The sequence below is a fragment of the Oncorhynchus masou genome, unplaced genomic scaffold (assembly GCF_036934945.1).
Source record: "Oncorhynchus masou masou isolate Uvic2021 unplaced genomic scaffold, UVic_Omas_1.1 unplaced_scaffold_2320, whole genome shotgun sequence".
Classification (NCBI taxonomy): Eukaryota; Metazoa; Chordata; class Actinopteri; order Salmoniformes; family Salmonidae; genus Oncorhynchus; species Oncorhynchus masou.
Window position 1 is genome coordinate 44,953 of NW_027008784.1, and position 27,069 is coordinate 72,021.

At 45.9% G+C, this 27,069-nt stretch overlaps 1 protein-coding gene across 1 annotated transcript in view; it reads right to left on the minus strand.

Moving 5' to 3' along the window:
• The window catches only part of LOC135533278 (epidermal growth factor receptor kinase substrate 8-like protein 2), a 54,485-nt gene extending 27,999 nt beyond the window's left edge, over positions 1-26,486 (minus strand). Inside the window, exons 1-8 of the mRNA XM_064960682.1 lie at positions 26,404-26,486; positions 14,032-14,111; positions 13,820-13,926; positions 9,734-9,810; positions 7,415-7,541; positions 6,007-6,095; positions 2,524-2,598; positions 838-986 (exon numbers count right to left, since the gene is read on the minus strand). Of these exons, the coding sequence (XP_064816754.1) occupies positions 838-986; positions 2,524-2,598; positions 6,007-6,095; positions 7,415-7,541; positions 9,734-9,810; positions 13,820-13,926; positions 14,032-14,105 (698 nt within the window). The 5' untranslated portion in view covers positions 14,106-14,111; positions 26,404-26,486. The remainder of the gene's footprint in view (positions 1-837; positions 987-2,523; positions 2,599-6,006; positions 6,096-7,414; positions 7,542-9,733; positions 9,811-13,819; positions 13,927-14,031; positions 14,112-26,403) is intronic.
• Positions 26,487-27,069: the final 583 nt, after the last annotated feature.

Here is a 27,069-nt window from a genome sequence, read left to right on the forward strand (position 1 = left end):
CATTTTAAGGAGATATTTGGCCACTTTAGTTGTGATTACAACCTTATCAAAGCATGTTGGCCTATGCTCTAAATGAGATGTAGGACTATGATCTGAAAAAGTCACAAAGAAAAGGCATTGCTTCTTGCCTTACGCTGGGCATGATTCACAAGTGATAATATATAATTCACAAGTGATAAGCTAATATTATCTCCCGTCAGACTATTCTTGATTTAATCTTGTCTTTACATATGCTAAATAATATGTGTGAAATTAGTTTTAATTTATAATGGACCATTATCATGCACCTGTATCGAAACAGGGGGGGGGGGTACATAGAGAATGGAGGACGCTTTCTCATTGGTCATTTTCATGCCAGCCAGGTAGGCTATATTCCTGTTGTAAAGAGAAGCAATGTGCTTCATAATAGTAATGTTGAGAAATAAATATAGAATATGTATCTGTTGGGATTCTCCTCTTTTTAATAGAGGTCATCACTCGTGCAATTGCATAGCCTATAGAAACGTTGCGCAACATGAGCTCATGGGCTCTCATGAAGAATTTGATTAGATTTTCAACTACATTTGATGTCAGAGTGATTAGAGGGACACCAGAGTGCTGAGTACCAGGCAGTCAGCCAGTTTGGCAGGATACTAATGACCAGCAGCAGCATCAGAGCTTAAAGAAGCCTAATTAAAGTGACTAAACAGGTGAACGTGGAATTTGACTGCCTTCGTGATTCGTGACCGCCGGTGTGGCGGTAATACGGTCACCACGCCCTAGTCATGTCGTGTGTCTTGAAGACGTTGAGGAGGTCTGTACGCAGCGTAGTACCTTCCAGAAACCCCATACACTCACCTAGGTCGTGTCCACCCGTCTCCCAGCAGTTCATAGATGGTCATCTCTTTAGGCGACAGGTGACCTCTCAGGAAGTCTACTGCATCTCTCGACAGGTGAGGGGAGACCACCGAGCGGGGTAGCTCTGGACTACCACAGGACTGGAGAACCTAGAGGTCAGAGGGTAGAGGTCACAGCTCATACACTAGAGCACCTGGAAGTAGACAGGTGTATATTCAGGCTATGTTGCCATGAGACAGTAACCAGGTGTACCGTAAGGCTATGTTGCCATGTGACAGTAACCAGGTGTACCGTAAGGCTATGTTCCCATGAGACAGTAACCAGGTGTGTCTGTCTCAATAAAACACGTCAGGGTTAGGTAAATCTAGTTACCAGGTGTGTCTGTCTCAATAAAACACGTCAGGGTTAGGTAAATCTAGTTACCAGTTGTGTCTGTCTCAATAAAACACGTCAGGGTTAAGTAAATCTAGTTACCAGGTGTGTCTGTCTCAATAAAACACGCCAGGGTTAGGTAAATCTAGTTACCAGGTGTGTCTGTCTCAATAAAACACGTCAGGGTTAGGTAAATCTAGTTACCAGGTGTGTCTGTCTCAATAAAACACGTCAGGGTTAGGTAAATCTAGTTACCAGGTGTGTCTGTCTCAATAAAACACGTCAGGGTTAGGTAAATCTAGTTACCAGGTGTGTCTGTCTCAATAAAACACGTCAGGGTTAGGTAAATCTAGTTACCAGGTGTGTCTGTCTCAATAAAACACGTCAGGGTTAGGTAAATCTAGCTACCAGGTGTGTCTGTCTCAATAAAACACGTCAGGGTTAGGTAAATCTAGCCATCATTTGGCAATTGTGGTGGCTGCACCTGATGTGGGATATAACCACACTGATCCGGTCTGCTTAGTTCCATGATGGAAGGTGTGTGTGTGTGTGTGTGTGTGTGTGTGTGTGTGTGTGTGTGTGTGTGTGTGTGTTTGCATGCTAGGTACATCACTCATTAGACTATCCCCCTGCAGGAAAGCTACCACACACACACACACACACACACACACACACACACACACACACGCACACACAAGACAATAGAGGGAAGGGTATGTTGATGACTAGGACAATACACACATTCAACTGTTCTCCTCCCCACTTCAATAGACCAACGGTTGTGTGTGGCGATAACAGTGATTCAGTCAACATTGTGGGGAAGCCTTAATGCTTCCTAAAGCATACAGTGTTCTGCTTGGCTGGCCAGACATCGTTTAGTAGAAGGCCAAAAGGTACAGAAACAATCCATATCATGTTCATTGAGATTTTAGTTGATGTCACTGGCATTTGTTTGATTTAAAAAAAAATCAGAATAACAGAAACTGGTTTGAAAGACCAGCTGAAAGACCAGCTGAAAGACCAGCTGAAAGACCCGTGTCTGATGTTTAGAAACACTCTCCTACCTCATCTGATGTAGGCAACAGTGAGACTTATTTTCTCTGCAAGGACAGAGTATGACACCCAACAATCTCTATCTAAATACGGGATGACGTCATTATTGCAACCAGATTTGAAACGGTTCAGGTTGTTATCTGGCTGTTATGTCTTTTCAACCAACTTTCTACCAACTTTGCCTGCTATGAATGCACTCCATAAGGAAACATATATACTGTGTATAAATATACTGATACTGTGTATCAGTCAGGTTCTTACCAACTCCAGGGGGCCAAACAGGAAGTGCACCAGCTCAGAAGCACTGGGGTTCTGGATGTGCTTCTTCAGTTTGGCCTGCAGGGGGCAGAGTGACAAATACAGACTGTTAGAGACAGTTCACCACAGCATGGTGGAGGCTCCACCACTAGCTTGATTAAACACCCCTTTAAATTTGTCAACATCAAAGGGGTAGGACCACAGCAAAGGGTTAGGACCACAGTAAAGGGGTAGGACCACAGCAAAGGGGTAGGACCACAGCAAAGGGGTAGGACCACAGCAAAGGGGTAGGACCACAGCAAAGGGGTAGGACCACAGTAAAGGGGTAGGACCACAGTAAAGGGGTAGGACCACAGTAAAGGGGTAGGACCACAGTAAAGGGGTAGGACCACAGCAAAGGGGTAGGACCACAGCAAAGGGGTAGGACCACAGTAAAGGGGTAGGACCACAGTAAAGGGGTAGGACCACAGTAAAGGGTTAGGACCACAGTAAAGGGGTAGGACCACAGTAAAGGGGTAGGACCACAGTAAAGGGGTAGGACCACAGCAAAGGGGTAGGACCACAGCAAAGGGGTAGGACCACAGCAAAGGGGTAGGACCACAGTAAAGGGGTAGGACCACAGTAAAGGGATAGGACCACAGCAAAGGGTTAGGACCACAGCAAAGGGGTAGGACCACAGCAAAGGGGTAGGACCACAGCAAAGGGGTAGGACCACAGCAAAGGGGTAGGACCACAGCAAAGGGGTAGGACCACAGTAAAGGGGTAGGACCACAGTAAAGGGTTAGGACCACAGTAAAGGGGTAGGACCACAGTAAAGGGGTAGGACCACAGTAAAGGGTTAGGCCCACAGTAAAGGGTTAGGACCACAGCAAAGGGTTAGGACCACAGTAAAGGGAACCACAGTAAAGGGGTAGGACCACAGCAAAGGGTTAGGACCACAGCAAAGGGTTAGGACCACAGCAAAGGGTTAGGACCACAGCAAAGGGGTAGGACCACAGTAAAGGGGTAGGACCACAGTAAAGGGGTAGGACCACAGTAAAGGGGTAGGGCCACAGTAAAGGGAACCACAGCAAAGGGGTAGGACCACAGCAAAGGGTTAGGACCACAATAAAGGGTTAGGACCACAGTAAAGGGTTAGGCCCACAGTAAAGGGTTAGGCCCACAGTAAAGGGTTAGGACCACAATAAAGGGTTAGGACCACAGTAAACGGTTAGGACCACAGCAAAGGGGTAGGACCACAGCAAAGGGGTAGGACCACAGCAAAGGGGTAGGACCACAGCAAAGGGTTAGGCCCACAGTAAAGGGGTAGGACCACAGCAAAGGGTTAGGACCACAGTAAAGGGTTAGGACCACAGCAAAGGGTTAGGACCACAGTAAAGGGGTAGGACCACAGTAAAGGGGGAAGGACCACATTAAAGGGTTAGGACCACAGTAAAGCGTTAGGACCACAGTGAAGGTTTAGGACCACAGCAAAGGGTTAGGACCACAGTAAAGGGGTAGGACCACAGTAAAGGGGGAAGGACCACATTAAAGGGTTAGGACCACAGCAAAGGGTTAGGACCACAGTAAAGGGTTAGGACCACAGCAAAGGGTTAGGACCACAGTAAACGGTAAGGACCACAGTAAAGGGGTAGGACCACAGCAAAGGGTTAGGACCACAGTAAAGGGTTAGGACCACAGCAAAGGGTTAGGACCACAGCAAAGGGGTAGGACCACAGTAAAGGGGGAAGGACCACATTAAAGGGTTAGGACCACAGTAAAGTGTTAGGACCACAGTGAAGGTTTAGGACCACAGCAAAGGGTTAGGACCGCAGCAAAGGGGTAGGACCACAGCAAAGGGGTAGGACCACAGCAAAGGGGTAGGACCACAGTAAAGGGTTAGGACCACAGCAAAGGGTTAGGACCACAGTAAAGGGTTAGGACCACAGCAAAGGGTTAGGACCACAGTAAAGGGTTAGGACCACAGTAAAAGGTTAGGACCACAGCAAAGGGGTAGGACCACAGTAAAGGGTTAGGACCACAGCAAAGGGTTAGGACCACAGTAAAGGGTTAGGACCACAGCAAAGGGTTAGGACCACAGCAAAGGGTTAGGACCACAGTAAAGGGGTAGGACCACAGTAAAGGGTTAGGACCACAGTAAAGGGGTAGGGAACGATTTGGTCTCCACTGGTACTAAGGGTTAAGAACATTGGGCCAGTAAGCTAAAGGTTGCTTGTTCGAATGGTGAAAAATCTGTCAAAGTGCCCTTGAGCAAGGTACTTAAACCTAATTGTTCTTGTAAGTGGCTCTGGATCAGAGAGTCTGTTAAATGACTCACTACTGTAGTGTCTCTGGATCAGAGAGTCTGCTAAATGACTCACTACTGTAGTGGATCAGAGAGTCGGCTAAATGACTCACTACTGTAGTGGATCAGAGAGTCTGCTAAATGACTCACTACTGTAGTGGCTCTGAATAAGAGAGTCTGTTAAATGACTCACTACTGTAAGTGGCTCTGGATAAGAGAGTCTGCTTAATGACTCACTACTGTCGTGGCTCTGGATAAGAGAGTCTGCTAAATGACTCACTACTGTAGTGTCTCTGGATCAGAGAGTCTGCTAAATGACTCACTACTGTAGTGACTCTGGATCAGAGAGTCTGTTAAATGACTCACTACTGTAAGTGTCTCTGGATAAGAGAGTCTGCTAAATGACTCACTACTGTAAGTGTCTCTGGATAAGAGAGTCTGCTTAATGACTCACTACTGTCGTGGCTCTGGATAAGAGAGTCTGCTAAATTACTCACTACTGTTGTGGCTCTGGATAAGAGAGTTTGGTAAATGACTCACTACTGTAGTGTCTCTGGATCAGAGAGTCTGTTAAATGACTCACTACTGTAGTGGCTTTGGATAAGAGAGTCTGCTAAATGACTCACTGCTGTAGTGTCTCTGGATAAGAGAGTCTGCTAAATGACTCACTGCTGTAAGTGTCTCTGGATCAGAGTCTGCTAAATGACTCACTACTGTAAGTGTCTCTGGATAAGAGAGTCTGTTAAATGACTCACTACTGTAAGTGTCTCTGGATAAGAGAGTCTGCTAAATGACTCACTACTGTAAGTGTCTCTGGATAAGAGAGTCTGCTAAATGACTCACTACTGTTGTGGCTCTGGATAAGAGAGTCTGCTAAATGACTCCCTACTGTAGTGTCTCTGGATCAGAGAGTCTGCTAAATGACTCACTACTGTAGTGTCTCTGGATCAGAGAGTCTGCTAAATGACTCACTACTGTCGTGTCTCTGGATAAGAGAGTCTGCTAAATGACTCCCTACTGTAGTGTCTCTGGATCAGAGAGTCTGCTAAATGACTCACTACTGTAAGTGTCTCTGGATAAGAGAGTCTGCTAAATGACTCCCTACTGTAGTGGCTCTGGATCAGAGCATCTGCTAATTATTAAAATGTCAGATGTACTATACTGTACATAATGGAGGTTTGTGCAGGAGGAAGTCCACTCACCAGCAGGTTGAAGGCCAGCTTCAGTTTCTGTAGGCTATCAATGAACTCTGCCTCGGAGGGGGGCTTCGCTCTCAGGGTCAGCATGCCGTCTGACAATAAGCAGACAGACAGGCGAGAGAGACAAACATACCACAGACTGCTATAGAGTTATTCATCCAACAGATCGCGTGTCCTTTCTGTCATCCTGTGAACCCCGTTCATTGCTGGTCGCAGCTATTAATAGTAGTATCAAGATTAACATACAGGCTTCACACAAGGCAAGGGAGAGGGGTCAGATGGGCGGAGTCAACATAACACGCCTATCTAGCTGTGTTGATTGTGTCCGTGTAGAATCATCTGTTCAGATTTCTCAGTTGCATTCAGAATTTAGAACTGTATAGCCAGGTCAAAAAGGACATCTGACAAGATCAAGATCAATATTTAATTAATTATTTCTAATTCCACACAGACCATCTGAGAAATTGTAGACTCATTCCAACTGATTTTAGTCAATACGTGACCAGTTTAGAATATTCAACGTATTCAACATCAGCTACCCATTTTTCACCGAGATCTATGTGTCTTGGATCAGAAGGTAGTCATGGACTTCAGGAAACAGCAGAGGGAGCACCCCCCTCCCCTCCCTATCCACCACGACAGGACAACAGTGGAGAAGGTGGAAAATGTTAAGTTCCTCGGCGTACACATCACGGACAACCTGAAATGGTCCACCCACACAGGCAGCGCCTCTTCAATCTCAGGAGGCAGAAGAAATGTGGCTTGTCACCTAAAACCCTCACAAACGTTTACAAATGCACAATTGAGAGCATCCTGTCGGACTGCATCGCATCACCGCCTGGTACGGCAACTGCACCACCCACAACCACAAGGCTCTCCAGAGGGTAGTGAGGTCTGCACAATGCATCAACAGATGCAAACTACTTGCCCTCCAGGACACCTACACCACCCGATGTCACAGGAAGGCCAAAAAGATCATCAAGGACAACAACCACCCGAGCCACTGCCTGTTCACCCTGCTATCATCCAGAAGAGGAGATCAGTACAGGTGCATCAAAGCTGGGCCCGAGAGACTGAAAAACAGCTTCTATCTCAAGGCCATCAGACTGTTAAAACAGCCATCACTACACAGAGAGGCTGCTGCCTATATACAGACTCAAATCATTGTCCAATTTGATAAATTGTCCAATTTAAATAATGCCACTTTAATAATGTTTACATATCTTATGTATATACTGCTCTCCATCATCTCTATAGATTACATCATAGATAGTGGACAATACCGTATTTCAAGATACACAGTTCAGTTGATGAAAGAGTTAAAGAGAAGATATAATACAAGAGAACATGGAAAGTGTTAGTGGACAATATGTGTCATATTGTCAGTTGACCAGAAGAAGAGGAGACAGACCTGCTGGGCCTTTCTTCTTACTCTTCTTACTCTTGTTGCGCTGGTTGAGCTGAGAGAACGCCTCCGCAGCCTTCTGCAGCCGAGCCACAAAGATCTCAATGTCATCCAGGGAACAGTTCAGGATTTGCTAAAAGAGAAGGACAGAGAAAGAAAAAAAGTCTCATGAGTGATGGCTGACCACCAAGCTAGCATGATCAAATGGTTTAGCTGTGAATGTCCTGCAGGGGAAATTCTAAGGAGTGATTTATCGACCATGCAAGAGAACAATACACACAGAAGAGTAACTACTAATAGACAGATCTACAGGCGCTAGGCAAGTAACAGAAATACCTACACTGAAATCAAAATAGAAAAGCAACATTAAAGTGTTAATGTGTTGTTCCCATGTTTCATGAGCTGAAATAAAAGATACCAGAAATGTTCCATACGCACAAAAAAAAGTTATTTCTCTCAAATTCTGAGCACAAATTTGTTTACGTCGCTGTTAGTGAGCATTTCTCCTTTGCTGAGATAATCCATCCACCTGACAGGTGTGGCATAACAAGAAGCTGATGAAACAGCATGATCATTACGCAGGTGCACCTTGTGCTGGGGACAATAAAAAGCCACTCAACAAATGTGCAGTTTTGTCACACCACACAGACGTCACTAACGTAAACAAATTTGCCTTAGACCGCTGCGCCACTGTTTTGACAATTGAATGTTATTTTCTCTACCATAAGCCGCCTCCAACGTCATTTTAGAGAATTTGGCAGTACGTTCAACCGGCCTCACAACCGCAGTGGGGTGGGGTTATGGTATGGACACACATAAGCTAAGGACAATTGTATTTTATCGATTGCAATTTGAATGCAGAGAAATACAATGACGAGATCTTGAGGCCCATTGTTGTGCCATTCATCCGCCGCCATCACCTCATGTTTCAGCCTGATAATACACGGCCCCATGTCGCAAGGATCAATTCCTGGAAGCTGAAAACATTCCACAGGCCACAACCAACAACCCGATCAACTCTATGTGAAGGGATGTGTCACACTGCATGAGGCAAATGGTGGTCACACCAGATACTGACTGGGTGTCTGATCCACACCAGATACCGACTGGGTGTCTGATCCACACCAGATACTGACTGGGTGTCTGCTCCACACCAGATACTGACTGGGTGTCTGATCCACACCAGATACTGACTGGGTGTTCTGATCCACACCAGATACTGACTGGGTGTCTGATCCACACCAGATACTGACTGGGTGTCTGATCCACACCAGATACCGACTGGGTGTCTGATCCACGCCAGATACCGACTGGGTGTCTGCTCCACACCAGATACTGACTGGGTGTCTGATCCACACCAGATACTGACTGGGTGTCTGATCCACACCAGATACTGACTGGGTGTCTGCTCCACACCAGATACTGACTGGGTGTCTCATCCACACCAGATACTGACTGGGTGTCTGATCCACGCCAGATACCGACTGGGTGTCTGATCCACACCAGATACTGACTGGGTGTCTGATCCACACCAGATACCGACTGGGTGTCTGATCCACACCAGATACCGACTGGGTGTCTGATCCACGCCAGATACCGACTGGGTGTCTGATCCACGCCAGATACTGACTGGGTGTCTGATCCACGCCAGATACCGACTGGGTGTCTGATCCACACCAGATACCGACTGGGTGTCTGATCCACACCAGATACCGACTGGGTGTCTGATCCACACCAGATACTGACTGGGTGTCTGATCCACGCCAGATACTGACTGGGTGTCTGATCCACGCCAGATACCGACTGGGTGTCTGATCCACACCAGATACCGACTGGGTGTCTGATCCACGCCAGATACCGACTGGGTGTCTGATCCACGCCAGATACCGACTGGGTGTCTGATCCACACCAGATACCGACTGGGTGTCTGATCCACGCCAGATACCGACTGGGTGTCTGATCCACGCCAGATACCGACTGGGTGTCTGCTCCACACCAGATACCGACTGGGTGTCTGATCCACACCAGATACTGACTGGGTGTCTGATCCACGCCCATACATTTTTTTTTTAAGATATCTGTGACCGACAGTCATGTGCAATCCATAGATTTGGACCTATTGAATGTATTTAAATGGACTGATTTCCTCATATGAACTGTAACTCAGTTAAATCTTTGAAACTGTTGTGTTTCTATGTTAAGTGTAGATTAGAGGTGGTAAAAGAGATTTAAAAGGGAGGCAGTAATGACTGACTTTCTGCAGGACGATAGAGACATGTGTTCGCTATTAGTATGTGGGTCACAAGGTGTAACAGTGGAACTCACCACGTCCTTCTCAATACGCTGGGCCAGCTTTTCATGGGACTCTGGGTCCTGCTGGGCGGAGCCTCGTCTTTCCACATCTAACAGACACAGTCAGAGTCTACTTCATATACAACAACAACAACGATAACAGTTAGTCATGGTTATTATAATGTGTGTGTGTGTGTCAGTGTGTGTGTGTGTGTGTGTATCAGTGTGTGCGTGTGTGTGTGTATCAGTGTGTGCGTGTGTGTGTGTGTGTGTGTGTGTATGTGTGTGTGTGTGTGTGTATCAGTGTGTGCGTGTGTGTGTGTATCAGTGTGTGCGTGTGTGTGTGTGTGTGTGTGTATGTGTGTGTGTGTGTGTGTGTGTGTGTGCATGTGTGTATCAGTGTGTGTGTATCAGTGTGTGTGTGTATCAGTGTGTGTGTGTATCAGTGTGTGCGTGCGTGCGTGCGTGTGTATCAGTGTGTGCGTATCAGTGTGTGTGTGTATCAGTGTGTGTGTGTGTATCAGTGTGTGTGTGTGTGTGTGTATCAGTGTGTGTGTGTATCAGTGTGTGTGTGTGTATCAGTGTGTGTGTGTGTATCAGTGTGTGTGTGTGTGTGTGTGTGTGTGTATCAGTGTGTCAGTGTGAGGGCCCTGGTGCCAGGAAAATAACCTCTCCCTCAATGTCAACAAACAAAGGAGCTGATTGTGGACTTTAGGAGACAGTAGAGGGAGAAGGCCCCCATACACCTGGACGGGGCAACAGCATCTATCTCAACGCCATCAGACTGTTAAACAGCCATCACTAGCCAGCTTCCACCTGGTTCCTCAACCCTGCACCTTAGAAGCTGCTGCCCCATGTACATAGACATGGAGTCACTGGCCACTTTAATAATGGAACACTAATCACTCTCAACCCTGCACCTTAGAGGCTGCCGCCCTATATACATAGACCTGGAATCACTGGCCACTAATAATGGAACACTAGTCACTCTCAACCCTGCACCTTAGAGGATGCTGCCCCAGATACATAGACATGGAATCACTGGCCACTTTAATAATGGAACACTAGTCACTCTCAACCCTGCACCTTAGAGGCTGCCGCCCTATATACATAGACCTGGAATCACTGGCCACTTTAATAATGGAACACTAGTCACTCTCAACCCTGCACCTTAGAGGCTGCTGCCCTATATACATAGACCTGGAATCACTGGCCACTAATAATGGAACACTAGTCACTCTCAACCCTGCACCTTAGAGGATGCTGCTCCATATACATAGACCTGGAATCACTGGTCAGAATGGTTCCATACTGCTTTACTCATCTCATATGTATATACTGTATTCTATTCTACTGGTGTCTGTGTGTATATACTGTATTCTATTCTACTGGTGTCTGTGTGTATATACTGTATTCTATTCTACTGGTGTCTGTGTGTATATACTGTATTCTATTCTACTGGTGTCTGTGTGTATATACTGTCTTCTATTCTACTGGTGTCTGTGTGTATATACTGTATTATATTCTACTGGTGTCTGTGTGTATATACTGTATTATATTCTACTGGTGTCTGTGTGTATATACTGCATTTTATTCTACTGGTGTCTGTGTGTATATACTGTCTTCTATTCTACTGGTGTCTGTGTGTATATACTGTATTCTATTCTACTGGTGTCTGTGTGTATATACTGTATTCTATTCTACTGGTGTCTGTGTGTATATACTGTATTATATTCTACTGGTGTCTGTGTGTATATACTGTCTTCTATTCTACTGGTGTCTGTGTGTATATACTGTCTTCTATTCTACTGGTGTCTGTGTGTATATACTGTATTCTATTCTACTGGTGTCTGTGTGTATATACTGTATTCTATTCTACTGGTGTATGTGTGTATATACTGTATTCTATTCTACTGGTGTCTGTGTGTATATACTGTATTCTATTCTACTGGTGTCTGTGTGTATATACTGTATTCTATTCTACTGGTGTCTGTGTGTATATACTATATTCTATTCTACTGGTGTCTGTGTGTATATACTGTATTCTATACTACTGGTCTAACCACTAGGCTACCCTGCCACCCTAACCCTATACATAGACATGGAGTCTCTGGCTACTCTAATAATGAAACACTGGTCAGAATGGTTCCCTACTGCTTTACTCATCTCATATGTATATACTGCATTTTATTCTACTGTACTTTAGTCAATGCCTCTCAAACATTGCTCATCCTAATATTTATATATTTCTTAATTCCATTCCTTTACTTTAGATTTCTGTGTATTGTATTGTTGTGAATTGTTAGATACTACTGCACTGTTGGAGCTAGGAACACAAGCATTTCGCCACACCCGCAATGAATACAGTGGCTTGCGAAAGTATTCAGCCCCCTTGGCATTTTTACTATTTCAACCTGGAATGAAAATAGATTTTGGGGGGTTTGTTTCATTCGATTTACACAACATGTCTACCACTTTGAAGATGCAAAATCATTTTTATTGTGAAACAAACAAGAACACCATTTTTTTTTTTACTTGAGCGTCCATAACTATTCACCCCCCCAAACTCAATACTTTGTAGAGACACCTTTTGCAGCAATTACAGCTGCAAGTCTCTTGGGGTATGTCTCTATAGGCTTGGCAAATCTAGCCACTGGGAGTTTTACCCATTCGTCAAGACAAAACTGCTCCAGCTCAAGTTGGATGGGTTCCGCTGTACAGCAATCTTTAAGTCATATACAAATACCACAGATTCTGAATTGGATCGAGGTCTAGGCTTTGACTAGGCTATTCTAAGACATTTAAATGTTTCCCTTAAACCACTCAAGTGTTACTTTAGCAGTATGCTTAGGATCATTGTCCTGCTGGAAGGTGAACCTCCGTCCCAGTCTCAAATCTCTGGAAGACTGAAACAGGTTTCCCTCAAGAATTTCCCTGCCTTTAGCGCCATCCATCCTTCCTTCAATTCTGACCAGTTTCCCTGCCAATGTAAAACATCCCCACAGCATGATGCTGCCACCACCATGCTTCACTGTGGGGATGGTGTCTCGAGGGGATGAGAGGTGTTGGGTTTGCACCAGGCAAAGCATTTTTCTTGATGGCCAAAAATCTGCATTTTAGTCTCATCTGAGTACCTTCTTCCATATATTTGTGGAGTCTCCCACATGCTTTTTGGCGAAAGTGTATTTTTTTCTTCAAGCAATGGCTTTTTTTCTGGCCACTCTTCCATAAAGCCCAGCTCTGTGGAGTGTAAGGCTTAAAGTGGTCCTATGGACAGATACTCCAATCTCTGCTGTGGAGCGTTGCAGCTCCATCTGATTAATGCCCTCCTTGCCTGGTCTGTGACTTTTGGTGGGCGTCCCTCTCTTGGCAGGTTTGTTGTGGTGCCATATTCATAGGTAGATATTATTTAGGGGCTTCATAGCAAAGGTGGTGAATTCATACAACACTTTTCCGTTTCATATTAAAAAAAAATTATAATATTTTTTAAATTTCACTTCACTGATTGGACTATTTGGTGGATGTCCATTACATGAAATCCAAATAAAATCTATTTAAATTACAGGTTGTTATGCAACAAAACAGGAAAAACTGTATGTGACCAATAAAATGGTATTTTATTTGGATTATGCTGTGTGTGTGTGTGTGTGTGTGTGTGTGTGTGTGTGTGTGTGTGTGTGTGTGTGTGTGTGTGTGTGTGTGTGTGTGTGTGTGTGTGTGTGTGTGTGTCTCTCTCTCTCTCTGTGTTTTGTGTGTGTGTGTGTGTGTGTGTGTGTGTGTGTGTGTGTGTGTGTGTGTGTGTGTGTGTGTCTCGCTCTCTCTCCCTCTCTCTCTGTGTGTAATGTGTGTGTGTATTTCTCTGTGTAGTGTGTGTGTGTGTGTGTGTGTCTCTCTCGCTGTGTGTAATGTGTGTGTGTCTGTCTCTCTCTCTGTGTAATGTGTGTGTCTCTCTGTCTCTGTGTAATGTGTGTGTGTGTCTTTGTGTGTGTGTGTGTGTCTCTCTGTAATGTTGTGTGGTGTGTGTGTGTGTGTGTGTGTGTGTGTGTGTGTGTGTGTGTGTGTGTGTGTGTGTGTGTGTGTGTGTGTGTGTCCGTAATGTGTGTGTGGTATAAGTCTTACCCTGCATGTTCATGGCAGCCACGCGGCCCCCTGGGGTCGGGCCCTTAGGGGCCGAGGAGGGGGGGATGATAGTCTCTCTGTGGCGCTTCATCTTCTCCTGGTTCACCCTGAAAGGAGGAGGGGGTTTTTAATGTCAATATAAATATGTCCGGTGGATATGGACGGTGGGGGGGGCTGGGCCCCATTAGAAATTAGAAATAACAGAGTCTTACTTCAAGGTCTGTGGTCGCATCTTCTTCCCATGTTTGTTGTCACCCAGGGCACTGTCGATGTCTGCATAGACCATCTCTGCCTGCAGAGAGAGACAGAGAGAGAGAGAGAGAGAGAGAGAAAGCATAGTCAATATAAATATGTCTCCATGGAGCATCTCTGCCTGCAGAGAGAGACAGAGAGAGACAGAGAGAGAGAGAGAGAGAGAGAAAGCATAGTCAATATAAATATGTCTCCATGGAGCATCTCTGCCTGCAGAGAGAGACAGAGAGAGAGACAGAGAGAGAAAGCATAGTCAATATAAATGTCTCCATGGAGCATCTCTGCCTGTAGGGGATGTGTGTACGGCGGTCAGAGCTGAATAACAGTTGTATATGACTACAGAATCACAACAAACGTTCTGGTAAATGTCTCTGCCAACACTTCAAGAACCAAATCACAATTTGTCAAAAGTATCACCAAATCATGATTTGTCAAAAGTATCATCACCAAATCATGATTTGTCAAAAAAATGAGCATATAAAACAAGGCGATTATAGAAATGCCAGACGGGGTCATTTTACCTACTTGAACACTAATAATCAGAATAATTTGAGAAGGCTCTTCTCGACCATTTATGGCCGGATAAAACATACACACACACCCCCCCCCCCCCCGCAAACCTATGTGAACTTTCCACCACATCTAAATATGGCAGAGAAAGGATAACAAACGTTAGGTATCAGTCAAGACCTGATGAGAAAGGATAACAAACGTTAGGTACCAGTCAAGACCTGATGAGAAAGAATAACAAACGTTAGGTATCAGTCAAGACCTGATGAGAAAGGATAACAAACGTTAGGTACCAGTCAAGACCTGATGAGAAAGGATAACAAACGTTAAGTACCAGTCAAGACCTGATGAGAAGTTTGACGATATCTGATATCTGATATCTGCCCTAGTCTACTACAGATGTATTTTCCCTGGTTGACACAGACATGTTCAGGAAAGTGTTATCACAAATTAGGACTTCTACCTGCTAGATCCTAACCACACCACTTTCTTCAAACCAGTTTTTAAATGCATATCTGAAGAAGTACAAGCTATTGCTAATCACTTTATTTAAATTTCTTTTGCACACCAGTATCTCTACTTGCACATCATCATCTGCTCATCGATCACTCCAGTGTTAATCTGCTAAACTGTAATAAGAAAGCTACTATGGCCTATTTATTGCCTTACCTCCTCTTTGCACACACTGTATATAGACTTTATTTTATTTTATTTTTTCTATTGTGTTATTGGCTTGTTTATTGTTTATTCCATGAGTAACTCTGTGGTGTTGTATGTGTCAGAACTGCTTTGCTTTATCTTGGCCAGGTCACAGTTGTAAATGAGAACTTGTTCTCAACTCGCCTACCTGGTTAAATAAAGGTGAAATAAAAAATAAATAAAAAATAAACTTCCTATTCACAGGCACTTTCCCCCACTGCACTATAAAATCTGCTGAAACACCTTCTGAAGAACAGATTATTCAGCTCTTAGCAATTTTACAGCCAACGTCCAACCTTCCATTCTTAAGAAACATTCTGGAGAAATTGGTTTTAACAATTCAGAACAATTCCCATGTAACCGGGCCGTAATGCAACCAGGCTTCTACACCGGGCCGTAATGCAACCAGGCTTCTACACCGGGCCGTAATGTCTCCATGGGCTTCTACACCGGGCCGTAATGCCACTGTGCTTCTACACCGGGCTGTAATGCAACCAGGCTTCTACACCAGAGAGGCTGTAATGCAACCAGGAGAGACACCGGGCTGTAATGCCACCATGGGCTTCTACACCGGCGTAATGCAACAGGCTTCTACACCGGGCCGTAATGCAACCGGGCTTCTACACCAGGCCGTAATGCAACCGGGCTTCTACACCGGGCCGTAATGCAACCGGCTTCTACACCGGGCGTAATGCAACCGGCTTCTACATGGGCCGTAATGCAACCGGGCTTCTACACCGGGCTGTAATGCAACCGGGCTGTATATGCAACCGGGCTTCTACATCGGGCGTAATGCCACCGTGCTTCTACACCGGGCCGTAATGCAACCGGGCTTCTACACCGGGCCGTAATGCAACCGGGCTTCTACACCGGGCTGTAATGCAACCGGGCTTCTACACCGGGCTGTAATGCAACCGGGCTTCTACACCGGGCCGTAATGCAACCGGGCTTCTACACCGGGCAGTAATGCAACCGGGCTTCTACTGCCCGGCCGTAATGCAGAGAGGCTTCTACACCGGGCTGTAATGCAACCGGCTTCTACACATGTCTCCGGGCTGTAATGCAACCGGGCTTCTACACCGGGCTGTAATGCCACCGTGCTTCTACACCTGCATTGCTTGCTGTTTGGTGTTTTAGGCTGGGTTTCTGTACAGCACTTTGAGATATCAGCTGATGTAAGAAGGGCTTTATAAATTAACTTGATTTGATTTGATGACAGTCGATGGTGCAACGGTAGTATTTGGAGATGACCCTCGCTTAAAGAGGTAAATTACTGTTTACTTTATGAGTATGAGGAACGCCTTCCTAATATTACAGACAATACACAACTTTACGTTTCTGTGTCACCAGAGGATTTTAGCTCCACAGATTAATTATTAGACTTCATAAGTGATTTAAATACTTGGACGGCTCACAATTTCCTGCAGCTAAATCAAGACAAGTCCGAAGTAATTATTGGTGGAACCGAAGCGCACAGAGAGAATCTGGACGCACATTTTAACTCACGGTAATAAAGATAAAACACCAGGTAAAAAAAACTAGTTGTTATTTTAGATTCTGAACTCAATTTCTAATCACACAATAGGAACATTGCCAAGGTGTGGCCGTTTCTCTCTCAGGCTGAAACAGAGAGACTCATCGCTTTTATTACAAGCAGACATGATTACTGTAATGCTCTCCTGTCTGCTCTACCCAAGAAAGCCATTGGTCAACTGTAAAACATACAGAATGCTGCAGCACGGGTACTGACCCAAGACCAGACGGAGAGCACACATGACACCGGTTTTGATTTAAGTTATATACACAGTAGGTCTCTCAGGGCCTCTGGCCTTTTAACTCTCCCAAAGCCTGGGACCAGGAGGCATGGAGAGACAGCCTTTTAACTCTCCCAAAGCCTAGGACCAGGTGGCATGGAGAGACAGCCTTTTAACTATCCCAAAGCCTAGGACCAGGTGGCATGGAGAGACAGCCTTTTAACTATCCCAAAGCCTAGGACCAGGTGGCATGGAGAGACAGCCTTTTAACTATCCCAAAGCCTAGGACCAGGTGGCATGGAGAGACAGCCTTTTAACCATCCCAAAGCCTAGGACCATTCCCTCTATAGTGACCTGCTATTAACCAGGGTCCATTCCCTCTATAGTGACCTGCTATTAACCAGGGCCCATTCCCTCTATAGTGACCTGCTATTAACCAGGGTCCATTCCCTCTATAGTGACCTGCTAGTAACCAGGGTCCATTCCCTCTATAGTGACCTGCTATTAACCAGGGTCCATTCCCTCTATAGTGACCTGCTATTAACCAGGGTCCATTCCCTCTATAGTGACCTGCTATTAACCAGGGTCCATTCCCTCTATAGTGACCTGCTATTAACCAGGGTCCATTCCCTCTATAGTGACCTGCTATTAACCAGGGTCCATTCCCTCTATAGTGACCTGCTATTAACCAGGGTCCATTCCCTCTATAGTGACCTGCTATTAACCAGGGTCCATTCCCTCTATAGTGACCTGCTATTAACCAGGGTCCATTCCCTCTATAGTGACCTGCTATTAACCAGGGTCCATTCCCTCTATAGTGACCTGCTATTAACCAGGGACCATTCCCTCTATAGTGACCTGCTATTAACCAGGGTCCATTCCCTCTATAGTGACCTGCTATTAACCAGGGTCCATTCCCTCTATAGTGACCTGCTATTAACCAGGGTCCATTCCCTCTATAGTGACCTGCTATTAACCAGGGTCCATTCCCTCTATAGTGACCTGCTATTAGCCAGGGTCCATTCCCTATATAGTGACCTGCTATTAACCAGGGTCCATTCCCTCTATAGTGACCTGCTATTAACCAGGGTCCATTCCCTCTATAGTGACCTGCTATTAACCAGGGTCCATTCCTCTATAGTGACCTGCTATTAACCAGGGTCCATTCCCTCTATAGTGACCAGCTATTAACCAGGGTCCATTCCCTATATAGTGACCTGCTATTAACCAGGGTCCATTCCCTCTATAGAGACCTGCTATTTTAACCAGGGTCCATTCCCTCTATAGTGACCTGCTATTAACCAGGGTCCATTCCCTCTATAGTGACCTGCTATTAACCAGGGTCCATTCCCTCTATAGAGACCTGCTATTAACCAGGTCCATTCCCTCTATAGTGACCTGCTATTAACCAGGGTCCATTCCCTCTATAGTGACCTGCTATTAACCAGGGTCCATTCCTCTATAGTGACCTGCTATTAACCAGGGTCCATTCCCTCTATAGTGACCTGCTATTAACCAGGGTCCATTCCCTCTATAGTGACCTGCTATTAACCAGGGTCCATTCCCTCTATAGTGACCTGCTATTAACCAGGGTCCATTCCCTCTATAGTGACCTGCTATTAACCAGGGTCCATTCCCTCTATAGTGACCTGCTATTACCAGGGTCCATTCCCTCTATAGAGACCTGCTATTAACCAGGGTCCATTCCCTCTATAGAGACCTGCTATTAACCAGGGTCCATTCCCTCTATAGTGACCTGCTATTAACCAGGGTCCATTCCCTCTATAGTGACCTGCTATTAACCAGGGTCCATTCCCTCTATAGTGACCTGCTATTAACCAGGGTCCATTCCCTCTATAGTGACCTGCTATTAACCAGGGTCCATTCCCTCTATAGTGACCTGCTATTAACCAGGGTCCATTCCCTCTATAGTGACCTGCTATTAACCAGGGTCCATTCCCTCTATAGTGACCTGCTATTAACCAGGGTCCATTCCCTCTATAGTGACCAGCTATTAACCAGGGTCCATTCCCTATATAGTGACCTGCTATTAACCAGGGTCCATTCCCTCTATAGAGACCTGCTATTTTAACCAGGGTCCATTCCCTCTATAGTGACCTGCTATTAACCAGGGTCCATTCCCTCTATAGTGACCTGCTATTAACCAGGGTCCATTCCCTCTATAGAGACCTGCTATTAACCAGGGCCCATTCCCTCTATAGTGACCTGCTATTAACCAGGGTCCATTCCCTCTATAGTGACCTGCTATTAACCAGGGTCCATTCCCTCTATAGTGACCTGCTATTAACCAGGGTCCATTCCCTCTATAGTGACCTGCTATTAACCAGGGTCCATTCCCTCTATAGTGACCTGCTATTAACCAGGGTCCATTCCCTCTATAGTGACCTGCTATTAACCAGGGTCCATTCCCTCTATAGTGACCTGCTATTAACCAGGGTCCATTCCCTATATAGTGACCTGCTATTAACCAGGGTCCATTCCCTATATAGTGACCTGCTATTAACCAGGGACCATTCCCTCTATAGTGACCTGCTATTAACCAGGGTCCATTCCCTCTATAGTGACCTGCTATTAACCAGGGTCCATTCCCTCTATAGTGACCTGCTATTAACCAGGGTCCATTCCCTCTATAGTGACCTGCTATTAACCAGGGTCCATTCCCTCTATAGTGACCTGCTATTAACCAGGGTCCATTCCCTCTATAGAGACCTGCTATTAACCAGGGTCCATTCCCTCTATAGTGACCTGCTATTAACCAGGGTCCATTCCCTCTATAGTGACCTGCTATTAACCAGGGTCCATTCCCTCTATAGTGACCTGCTATTAACCAGGGTCCATTCCCTCTATAGTGACCTGCTATTAACCAGGGTCCATTCCCTCTATAGTGACCTGCTATTAACCAGGGTCCATTCCCTCTATAGTGACCTGCTATTAACCAGGGACCATTCCCTCTATAGTGACCTGCTATTAACCAGGGTCCATTCCCTCTATAGTGACCTGCTATTAACCAGGGTCCATTCCCTCTATAGTGACCTGCTATTAACCAGGGCCCATTCCCTCTATAGTGACCTGCTATTAACCAGGGTCCATTCCCTCTATAGTGACCTGCTATTAACCAGGGTCCATTCCCTCTATAGTGACCTGCTATTAACCAGGGTCCATTCCCTCTATAGTGACCTGCTATTAACCAGGGTCCATTCCCTCTATAGTGACCTGCTATTAACCAGGGTCCATTCCCTATATAGTGACCTGCTATTAACCAGGGTCCATTCCCTCTATAGTGACCTGCTATTAACCAGGGTCCATTCCCTCTATAGTGACCTGCTATTAACCAGGGTCCATTCCCTCTATAGTGACCTGCTATTAACCAGGGTCCATTCCCTCTATAGTGACCTGCTATTAACCAGGGCCCATTCCCTCTATAGTGACCTGCTATTAACCAGGGTCCATTCCCTATATAGTGACCTGCTATTAACCAGGGTCCATTCCCTCTATAGTGACCTGCTATTAACCAGGGTCCATTCCCTCTATAGAGACCTGCTATTAACCAGGGTCCATTCCCTCTATAGTGACCTGCTATTAACCAGGGTCCATTCCTATATAGTGACCTGCTATTAACCAGGGTCCATTCCCTCTATAGTGACCTGCTATTAACCAGGGTCCATTCCCTCTATAGTGACCTGCTATTAACCAGGGTCCATTCCCTATATAGTGACCTGCTATTAACCAGGGTCCATTCCCTCTATAGTGACCTGCTATTAACCAGGGTCCATTCCCTCTATAGTGACCTGCTATTAACCAGGGTCCATTCCCTCTATAGTGACCTGCTATTAACCAGGGTCCATTCCCTCTATAGTGACCTGCTATTAACCAGGGTCCATTCCCTCTATAGTGACCTGCTATTAACCAGGGTCCATTCCCTCTATAGTGACCTGCTATTAACCAGGGTCCATTCCCTCTATAGTGACCTGCTATTAACCAGGGTCCATTCCCTCTATAGAGACCTGCTATTAACCAGGGTCCATTCCCTCTATAGTGACCTGCTATTAACCAGGGTCCATTCCCTATATAGTGACCTGCTATTAACCAGGGTCCATTCCCTCTATAGTGACCTGCTATTAACCAGGGTCCATTCCCTCTATAGTGACCTGCTATTAACCAGGGTCCATTCCCTCTATAGTGACCTGCTATTAACCAGGGTCCATTCCCTCTATAGTGACCTGCTATTAACCAGGGTCCATTCCCTCTATAGTGACCTGCTATTAACCAGGGTCCATTCCCTATATAGTGACCTGCTATTAACCAGGGTCCATTCCCTCTATAGTGACCTGCTAGTAACCAGGGCCCATTCCCTCTATAGTGACCTGCTATTAACCAGGGTCCATTCCTCTATAGTGACCTGCTATTAACCAGGGTCCATTCCCTCTATAGTGACCTGCTATTAACCAGGGTCCATTCCCTCTATAGTGACCTGCTATTAACCAGGGTCCATTCCCTCTATAGTGACCTGCTATTAACCAGGGTCCATTCCCTCTATAGTGACCTGCTATTAACCAGGGTCCATTCCCTCTATAGTGACCTGCTATTTACCAGGGTCCATTCCCTCTATAGTGACCTGCTATTAACCAGGGTCCATTCCCTCTATAGAGACCTGCTATTTTAACCAGGGTCCATTCCCTCTATAGTGACCTGCTATTAACCAGGGTCCATTCCCTCTATAGTGACCTGCTATTAACCAGGGTAGATTCCCTCTATAGTGACCTGCTATTAACCAGGGTAGATTCCCTCTATAGTGACCTGCTATTAACCAGGGTCCATTCCCTCTATAGTGACCTGCTATTAACCAGGGTCCATTCCCTCTATAGAGACCTGCTATTAACCAGGGTCCATTCCCTCTATAGTGACCTGCTATTAACCAGGGTCCATTCCCTCTATAGTGACCTGCTATTAACCAGGGTCCATTCCCTCTATAGTGACCTGCTATTAACCAGGGTCCATTCCCTCTATAGTGACCTGCTATTAACCAGGGTCCATTCCCTCTATAGTGACCTGCTAGTAACCAGGGTCCATTCCCTCTATAGTGACCTGCTATTAACCAGGGTCCATTCCCTCTATAGTGACCTGCTATTAACCAGGGTCCATTCCCTCTATAGTGACCTGCTATTAACCAGGGTCCATTCCCTCTATAGTGACCTGCTATTAACCAGGGTCCATTCCCTCTATAGTGACCTGCTATTAACCAGGGTCCATTCCCTCTATAGTGACCTGCTATTAACCAGGGTCCATTCCCTCTATAGTGACCTGCTATTAACCAGGGTCCATTCCCTCTATAGTGACCTGCTATTAACCAGGGCCCATTCCCTCTATAGTGACCTGCTATTAACCAGGGTCCATTCCCTCTATAGTGACCTGCTATTAACCAGGGTCCATTCCTCTATAGTGACCTGCTATTAACCAGGGTCCATTCCCTCTATAGTGACCTGCTATTAACCAGGGTCCATTCCCTCTATAGTGACCTGCTATTAACCAGGGTCCATTCCCTCTATAGTGACCTGCTATTAACCAGGGCCCATTCCCTCTATAGTGACCTGCTATTAACCAGGGTCCATTCCCTCTATAGTGACCTGCTATTAACCAGGGTCCATTCCCTCTATAGTGACCTGCTATTAACCAGGGTCCATTCCCTCTATAGAGACCTGCTATTAACCAGGGTCCATTCCCTCTATAGTGACCTGCTATTAACCAGGGTCCATTCCCTATATAGTGACCTGCTATTAACCAGGGTCCATTCCCTATATAGTGACCTGCTATTAACCAGGGTCCATTCCCTCTATAGTGACCTGCTATTAACCAGGGTCCATTCCCTCTATAGTGACCTGCTATTAACCAGGGTCCATTCCCTCTATAGTGACCTGCTATTAACCAGGGTCCATTCCCTCTATAGTGACCTGCTATTAACCAGGGCCCATTCCCTCTATAGTGACCTGCTATTAACCAGGGTCCATTCCCTCTATAGTGACCTGCTATTAACCAGGGTCCATTCCCTCTATAGTGACCTGCTATTAACCAGGGACCATTCCCTCTATAGTGACCTGCTATTAACCAGGGTCCATTCCCTCTATAGTGACCTGCTATTAACCAGGGTCCATTCCCTCTATAGTGACCTGCTATTAACCAGGGTCCATTCCTCTATAGTGACCTGCTATTAACCAGGGCCCATTCCCTCTATAGTGACCTGCTATTAACCAGGGTCCATTCCCTCTATAGTGACCTGCTATTAGCCAGGGTCCATTCCCTCTATAGTGACCTGCTATTAACCAGGGTCCATTCCCTCTATAGTGACCTGCTATTAACCAGGGTCCATTCCCTCTATAGTGACCTGCTATTAACCAGGGTCCATTCCCTCTATAGTGACCTGCTATTAGCCAGGGTCCATTCCCTCTATAGTGACCTGCTATTAACCAGGGTCCATTCCCTCTATAGTGACCTGCTATTAACCAGGGTCCATTCCCTCTATAGTGACCTGCTATTTACCAGGGTCCATTCCCTCTATAGTGACCTGCTATTAACCAGGGTCCATTCCCTCTATAGTGACCTGCTATTAACCAGGGACCATTCCTCTATAGTGACCTGCTATTAGCCAGGGTCCATTCCCTCTATAGTGACCTGCTATTAACCAGGGTCCATTCCCTCTATAGTGACCTGCTATTAACCAGGGTCCATTCCCTCTATAGTGACCTGCTATTAACCAGGGTCCATTCCCTCTATAGAGACCTGCTATTAACCAGGGTCCATTCCCTCTATAGTGACCTGCTATTAACCAGGGTCCATTCCCTCTATAGTGACCTGCTATTAACCAGGGCCCATTCCCTCTATAGTGACCTGCTATTAACCAGGGTCCATTCCCTCTATAGTGACCTGCTATTAGCCAGGGTCCATTCCCTCTATAGTGACCTGCTATTAACCAGGGTCCATTCCCTCTATAGTGACCTGCTATTAGCCAGGGTCCATTCCCTCTATAGTGACCTGCTATTAACCAGGGTCCATTCCCTCTATAGTGACCTGCTATTAACCAGGGTCCATTCCCTCTATAGTGACCTGCTATTAACCAGGGTCCATTCCCTCTATAGTGACCTGCTATTAACCAGGGTCCATTCCCTCTATAGTGACCTGCTATTAACCAGGGTCCATTCCCTCTATAGTGACCTGCTATTAACCAGGGTCCATTCCCTCTATAGTGACCTGCTATTGACCAGGGTCCATTCCCTCTATAGTGACCTGCTATTAACCAGGGTCCATTCCTCTATAGTGACCTGCTATTAACCAGGTCCATTCCTCTATAGTGACCTGCTAGTAACCAGGGTCCATTCCCTCTATAGTGACCTGCTATTAACCAGGGTCCATTCCTCTATAGTGACCTGCTATTAACCAGGGTCCATTCCCTCTATAGTGACCTGCTATTAACCAGGGTCCATTCCCTCTATAGTGACCTGCTATTAACCAGGGTCCATTCCTCTATAGTGACCTGCTATTAACCAGGGTCCATTCCCTCTATAGTGACCTGCTATTAACCAGGGTCCATTCCCTCTATAGTGACCTGCTATTAACCAGGGTCCATTCCCTCTATAGTGACCTGCTATTAACCAGGGTCCATTCCCTCTATAGTGACCTGCTATTAACCAGGGTCCATTCCCTCTATAGTGACCTGCTATTAACCAGGGTCCATTCCCTCTATAGTGACCTGCTATTAACCAGGGTCCATTCCCTCTATAGTGACCTGCTATTAACCAGGGTCCATTCCCTCTATAGTGACCTGCTATTAACCAGGGTCCATTCCCTCTATAGTGACCTGCTATTAACCAGGGTCCATTCCTCTATAGTGACCTGCTATTGACCAGGGTCCATTCCCTCTATAGTGACCTGCTATTAACCAGGGTCCATTCCCTCTATAGAGACCTGCTATTAACCAGGGTCCATTCCCTCTATAGAGACCTGCTATTAACCAGGGTCCATTCCCTCTATAGTGACCTGCTATTAACCAGGGTCCATTCCCTCTATAGTGACCTGCTATTAACCAGGGTCCATTCCCTCTATAGTGACCTGCTATTAACCAGGGTCCATTCCCTCTATAGTGACCTGCTATTAACCAGGGTCCATTCCCTCTATAGTGACCTGCTATTAACCAGGGTCCATTCCCTATATAGTGACCTGCTATTAACCAGGGTCCATTCCCTCTATAGTGACCTGCTATTAACCAGGGTCCATTCCCTCTATAGTGACCTGCTATTAACCAGGGTCCATTCCCTCTATAGTGACCTGCTATTAACCAGGGTCCATTCCCTCTATAGTGACCTGCTATTAACCAGGGTCCATTCCCTCTATAGTGACCTGCTATTAACCAGGGTCCATTCCCTCTATAGTGACCTGCTATTAACCAGGGTCCATTCCCTCTATAGTGACCTGCTATTAACCAGGGTCCATTCCCTCTATAGTGACCTGCTATTAACCAGGGTCCATTCCCTCTATAGAGACCTGCTATTAACCAGGGTCCATTCCCTATATAGTGACCTGCTATTAACCAGGGTCCATTCCTCTATAGTGACCTGCTATTAACCAGGGTCCATTCCCTCTATAGTGACCTGCTATTAACCAGGGTCCATTCCCTCTATAGTGACCTGCTATTAACCAGGTCCATTCCCTCTATAGTGACCTGCTATTAACCAGGGTCCATTCCCTCTATAGTGACCTGCTATTAACCAGGGTCCATTCCCTCTATAGTGACCTGCTATTAACCAGGGTCCATTCCCTCTATAGTGACCTGCTATTAACCAGGGTCCATTCCCTCTATAGTGACCTGCTATTAACCAGGGTCCATTCCCTATATAGTGACCTGCTATTAACCAGAGTCCATTCCCTCTATAGTGACCTGCTATTAATGTAATGGTTTTCTTCTGGGGAAAGAGAGGCGGACCAAAATGCAGCGTGGTTACTTGTAAACGTCTTTAATAAAGATGAACAATGAACAATCTACAAAACAAGAAACATGAAAAACCAAAACAGTCCTATCTGGTGCCACAAACACAAAGACAGGAACAATCACCCACAAAACCCAACACAAAACAGGCTACCTAAATATGGTTCCCAATCAGAGACAATGACTAACACCTGCCTCTGATTGAGAATCATCTCAGGCCAAACATACAAGGAAAACACACACGAACGATGGTCAGAACGTGACAATTAACCAGGGCCCATTCCCTATATAGTGACCTGCTATTAACCAGGGCCCATTCCCTATATAGTGACCTGCTGTTGTCTCTCATGATTACGTAGATAGAAGTGACCCACCTCGACCTCGTCACAGTGGAAGAAGTGTATGTCAGGTCTGTGCTGTTCAGTGTCTTGACACACCAGCAGTAGGACAGATGGATACCTGGTCTGATTCAACACTGTCTGGCAGTGGTGGATCGTAGGCAGGGGGAAGTTCTCCAACTCTTCCTGTGATGGAGGGAGTGAGGGAGAGAGAGAGAGAGAGAGAGAGAGAGAGAGTAGAGAGAGAGAGAGAGAGAGAGAGAGAGGGAGAGAGAGAGAGAGAGGTAGAGAGAGAGAGAGAGGAGAGAGTAGAGAGAGAAGAGAGAGAGAGGAGAGGGTAGAGAGAGAGAGAGTAGAGAGAGAGTATAGAGAGGAGAGAGTAGAGAGAAGAGAGAGAGAGAGAGAGAGAGGGAGGAGAGAGAGAGAGAGAGAGAGAGTAGGAGGGAGAGAGAGAGAGAGAGAGAGAGAGTAGAGAGAGTAGAGAGAGAGAGAGAGTAGAGAGGGAGAGAGAGAGAGTGAGAGAGAGAGGGAGGTAAAGAGAGAGAGAGAGAGAGAGAGAGAGAGAGAGAGAGAGAGTAAAGAGAGAGAGAGAGTAGAGAGAGTAGAGAGAGTAGAGAGAGTAGAGAGAGTAGAGAGAGTAGAGAGAGTAGAGAGAGTAGAGAGAGGGAGGTAGAGAGAGAGAGAGAGAGAGAGAGAGTAGAG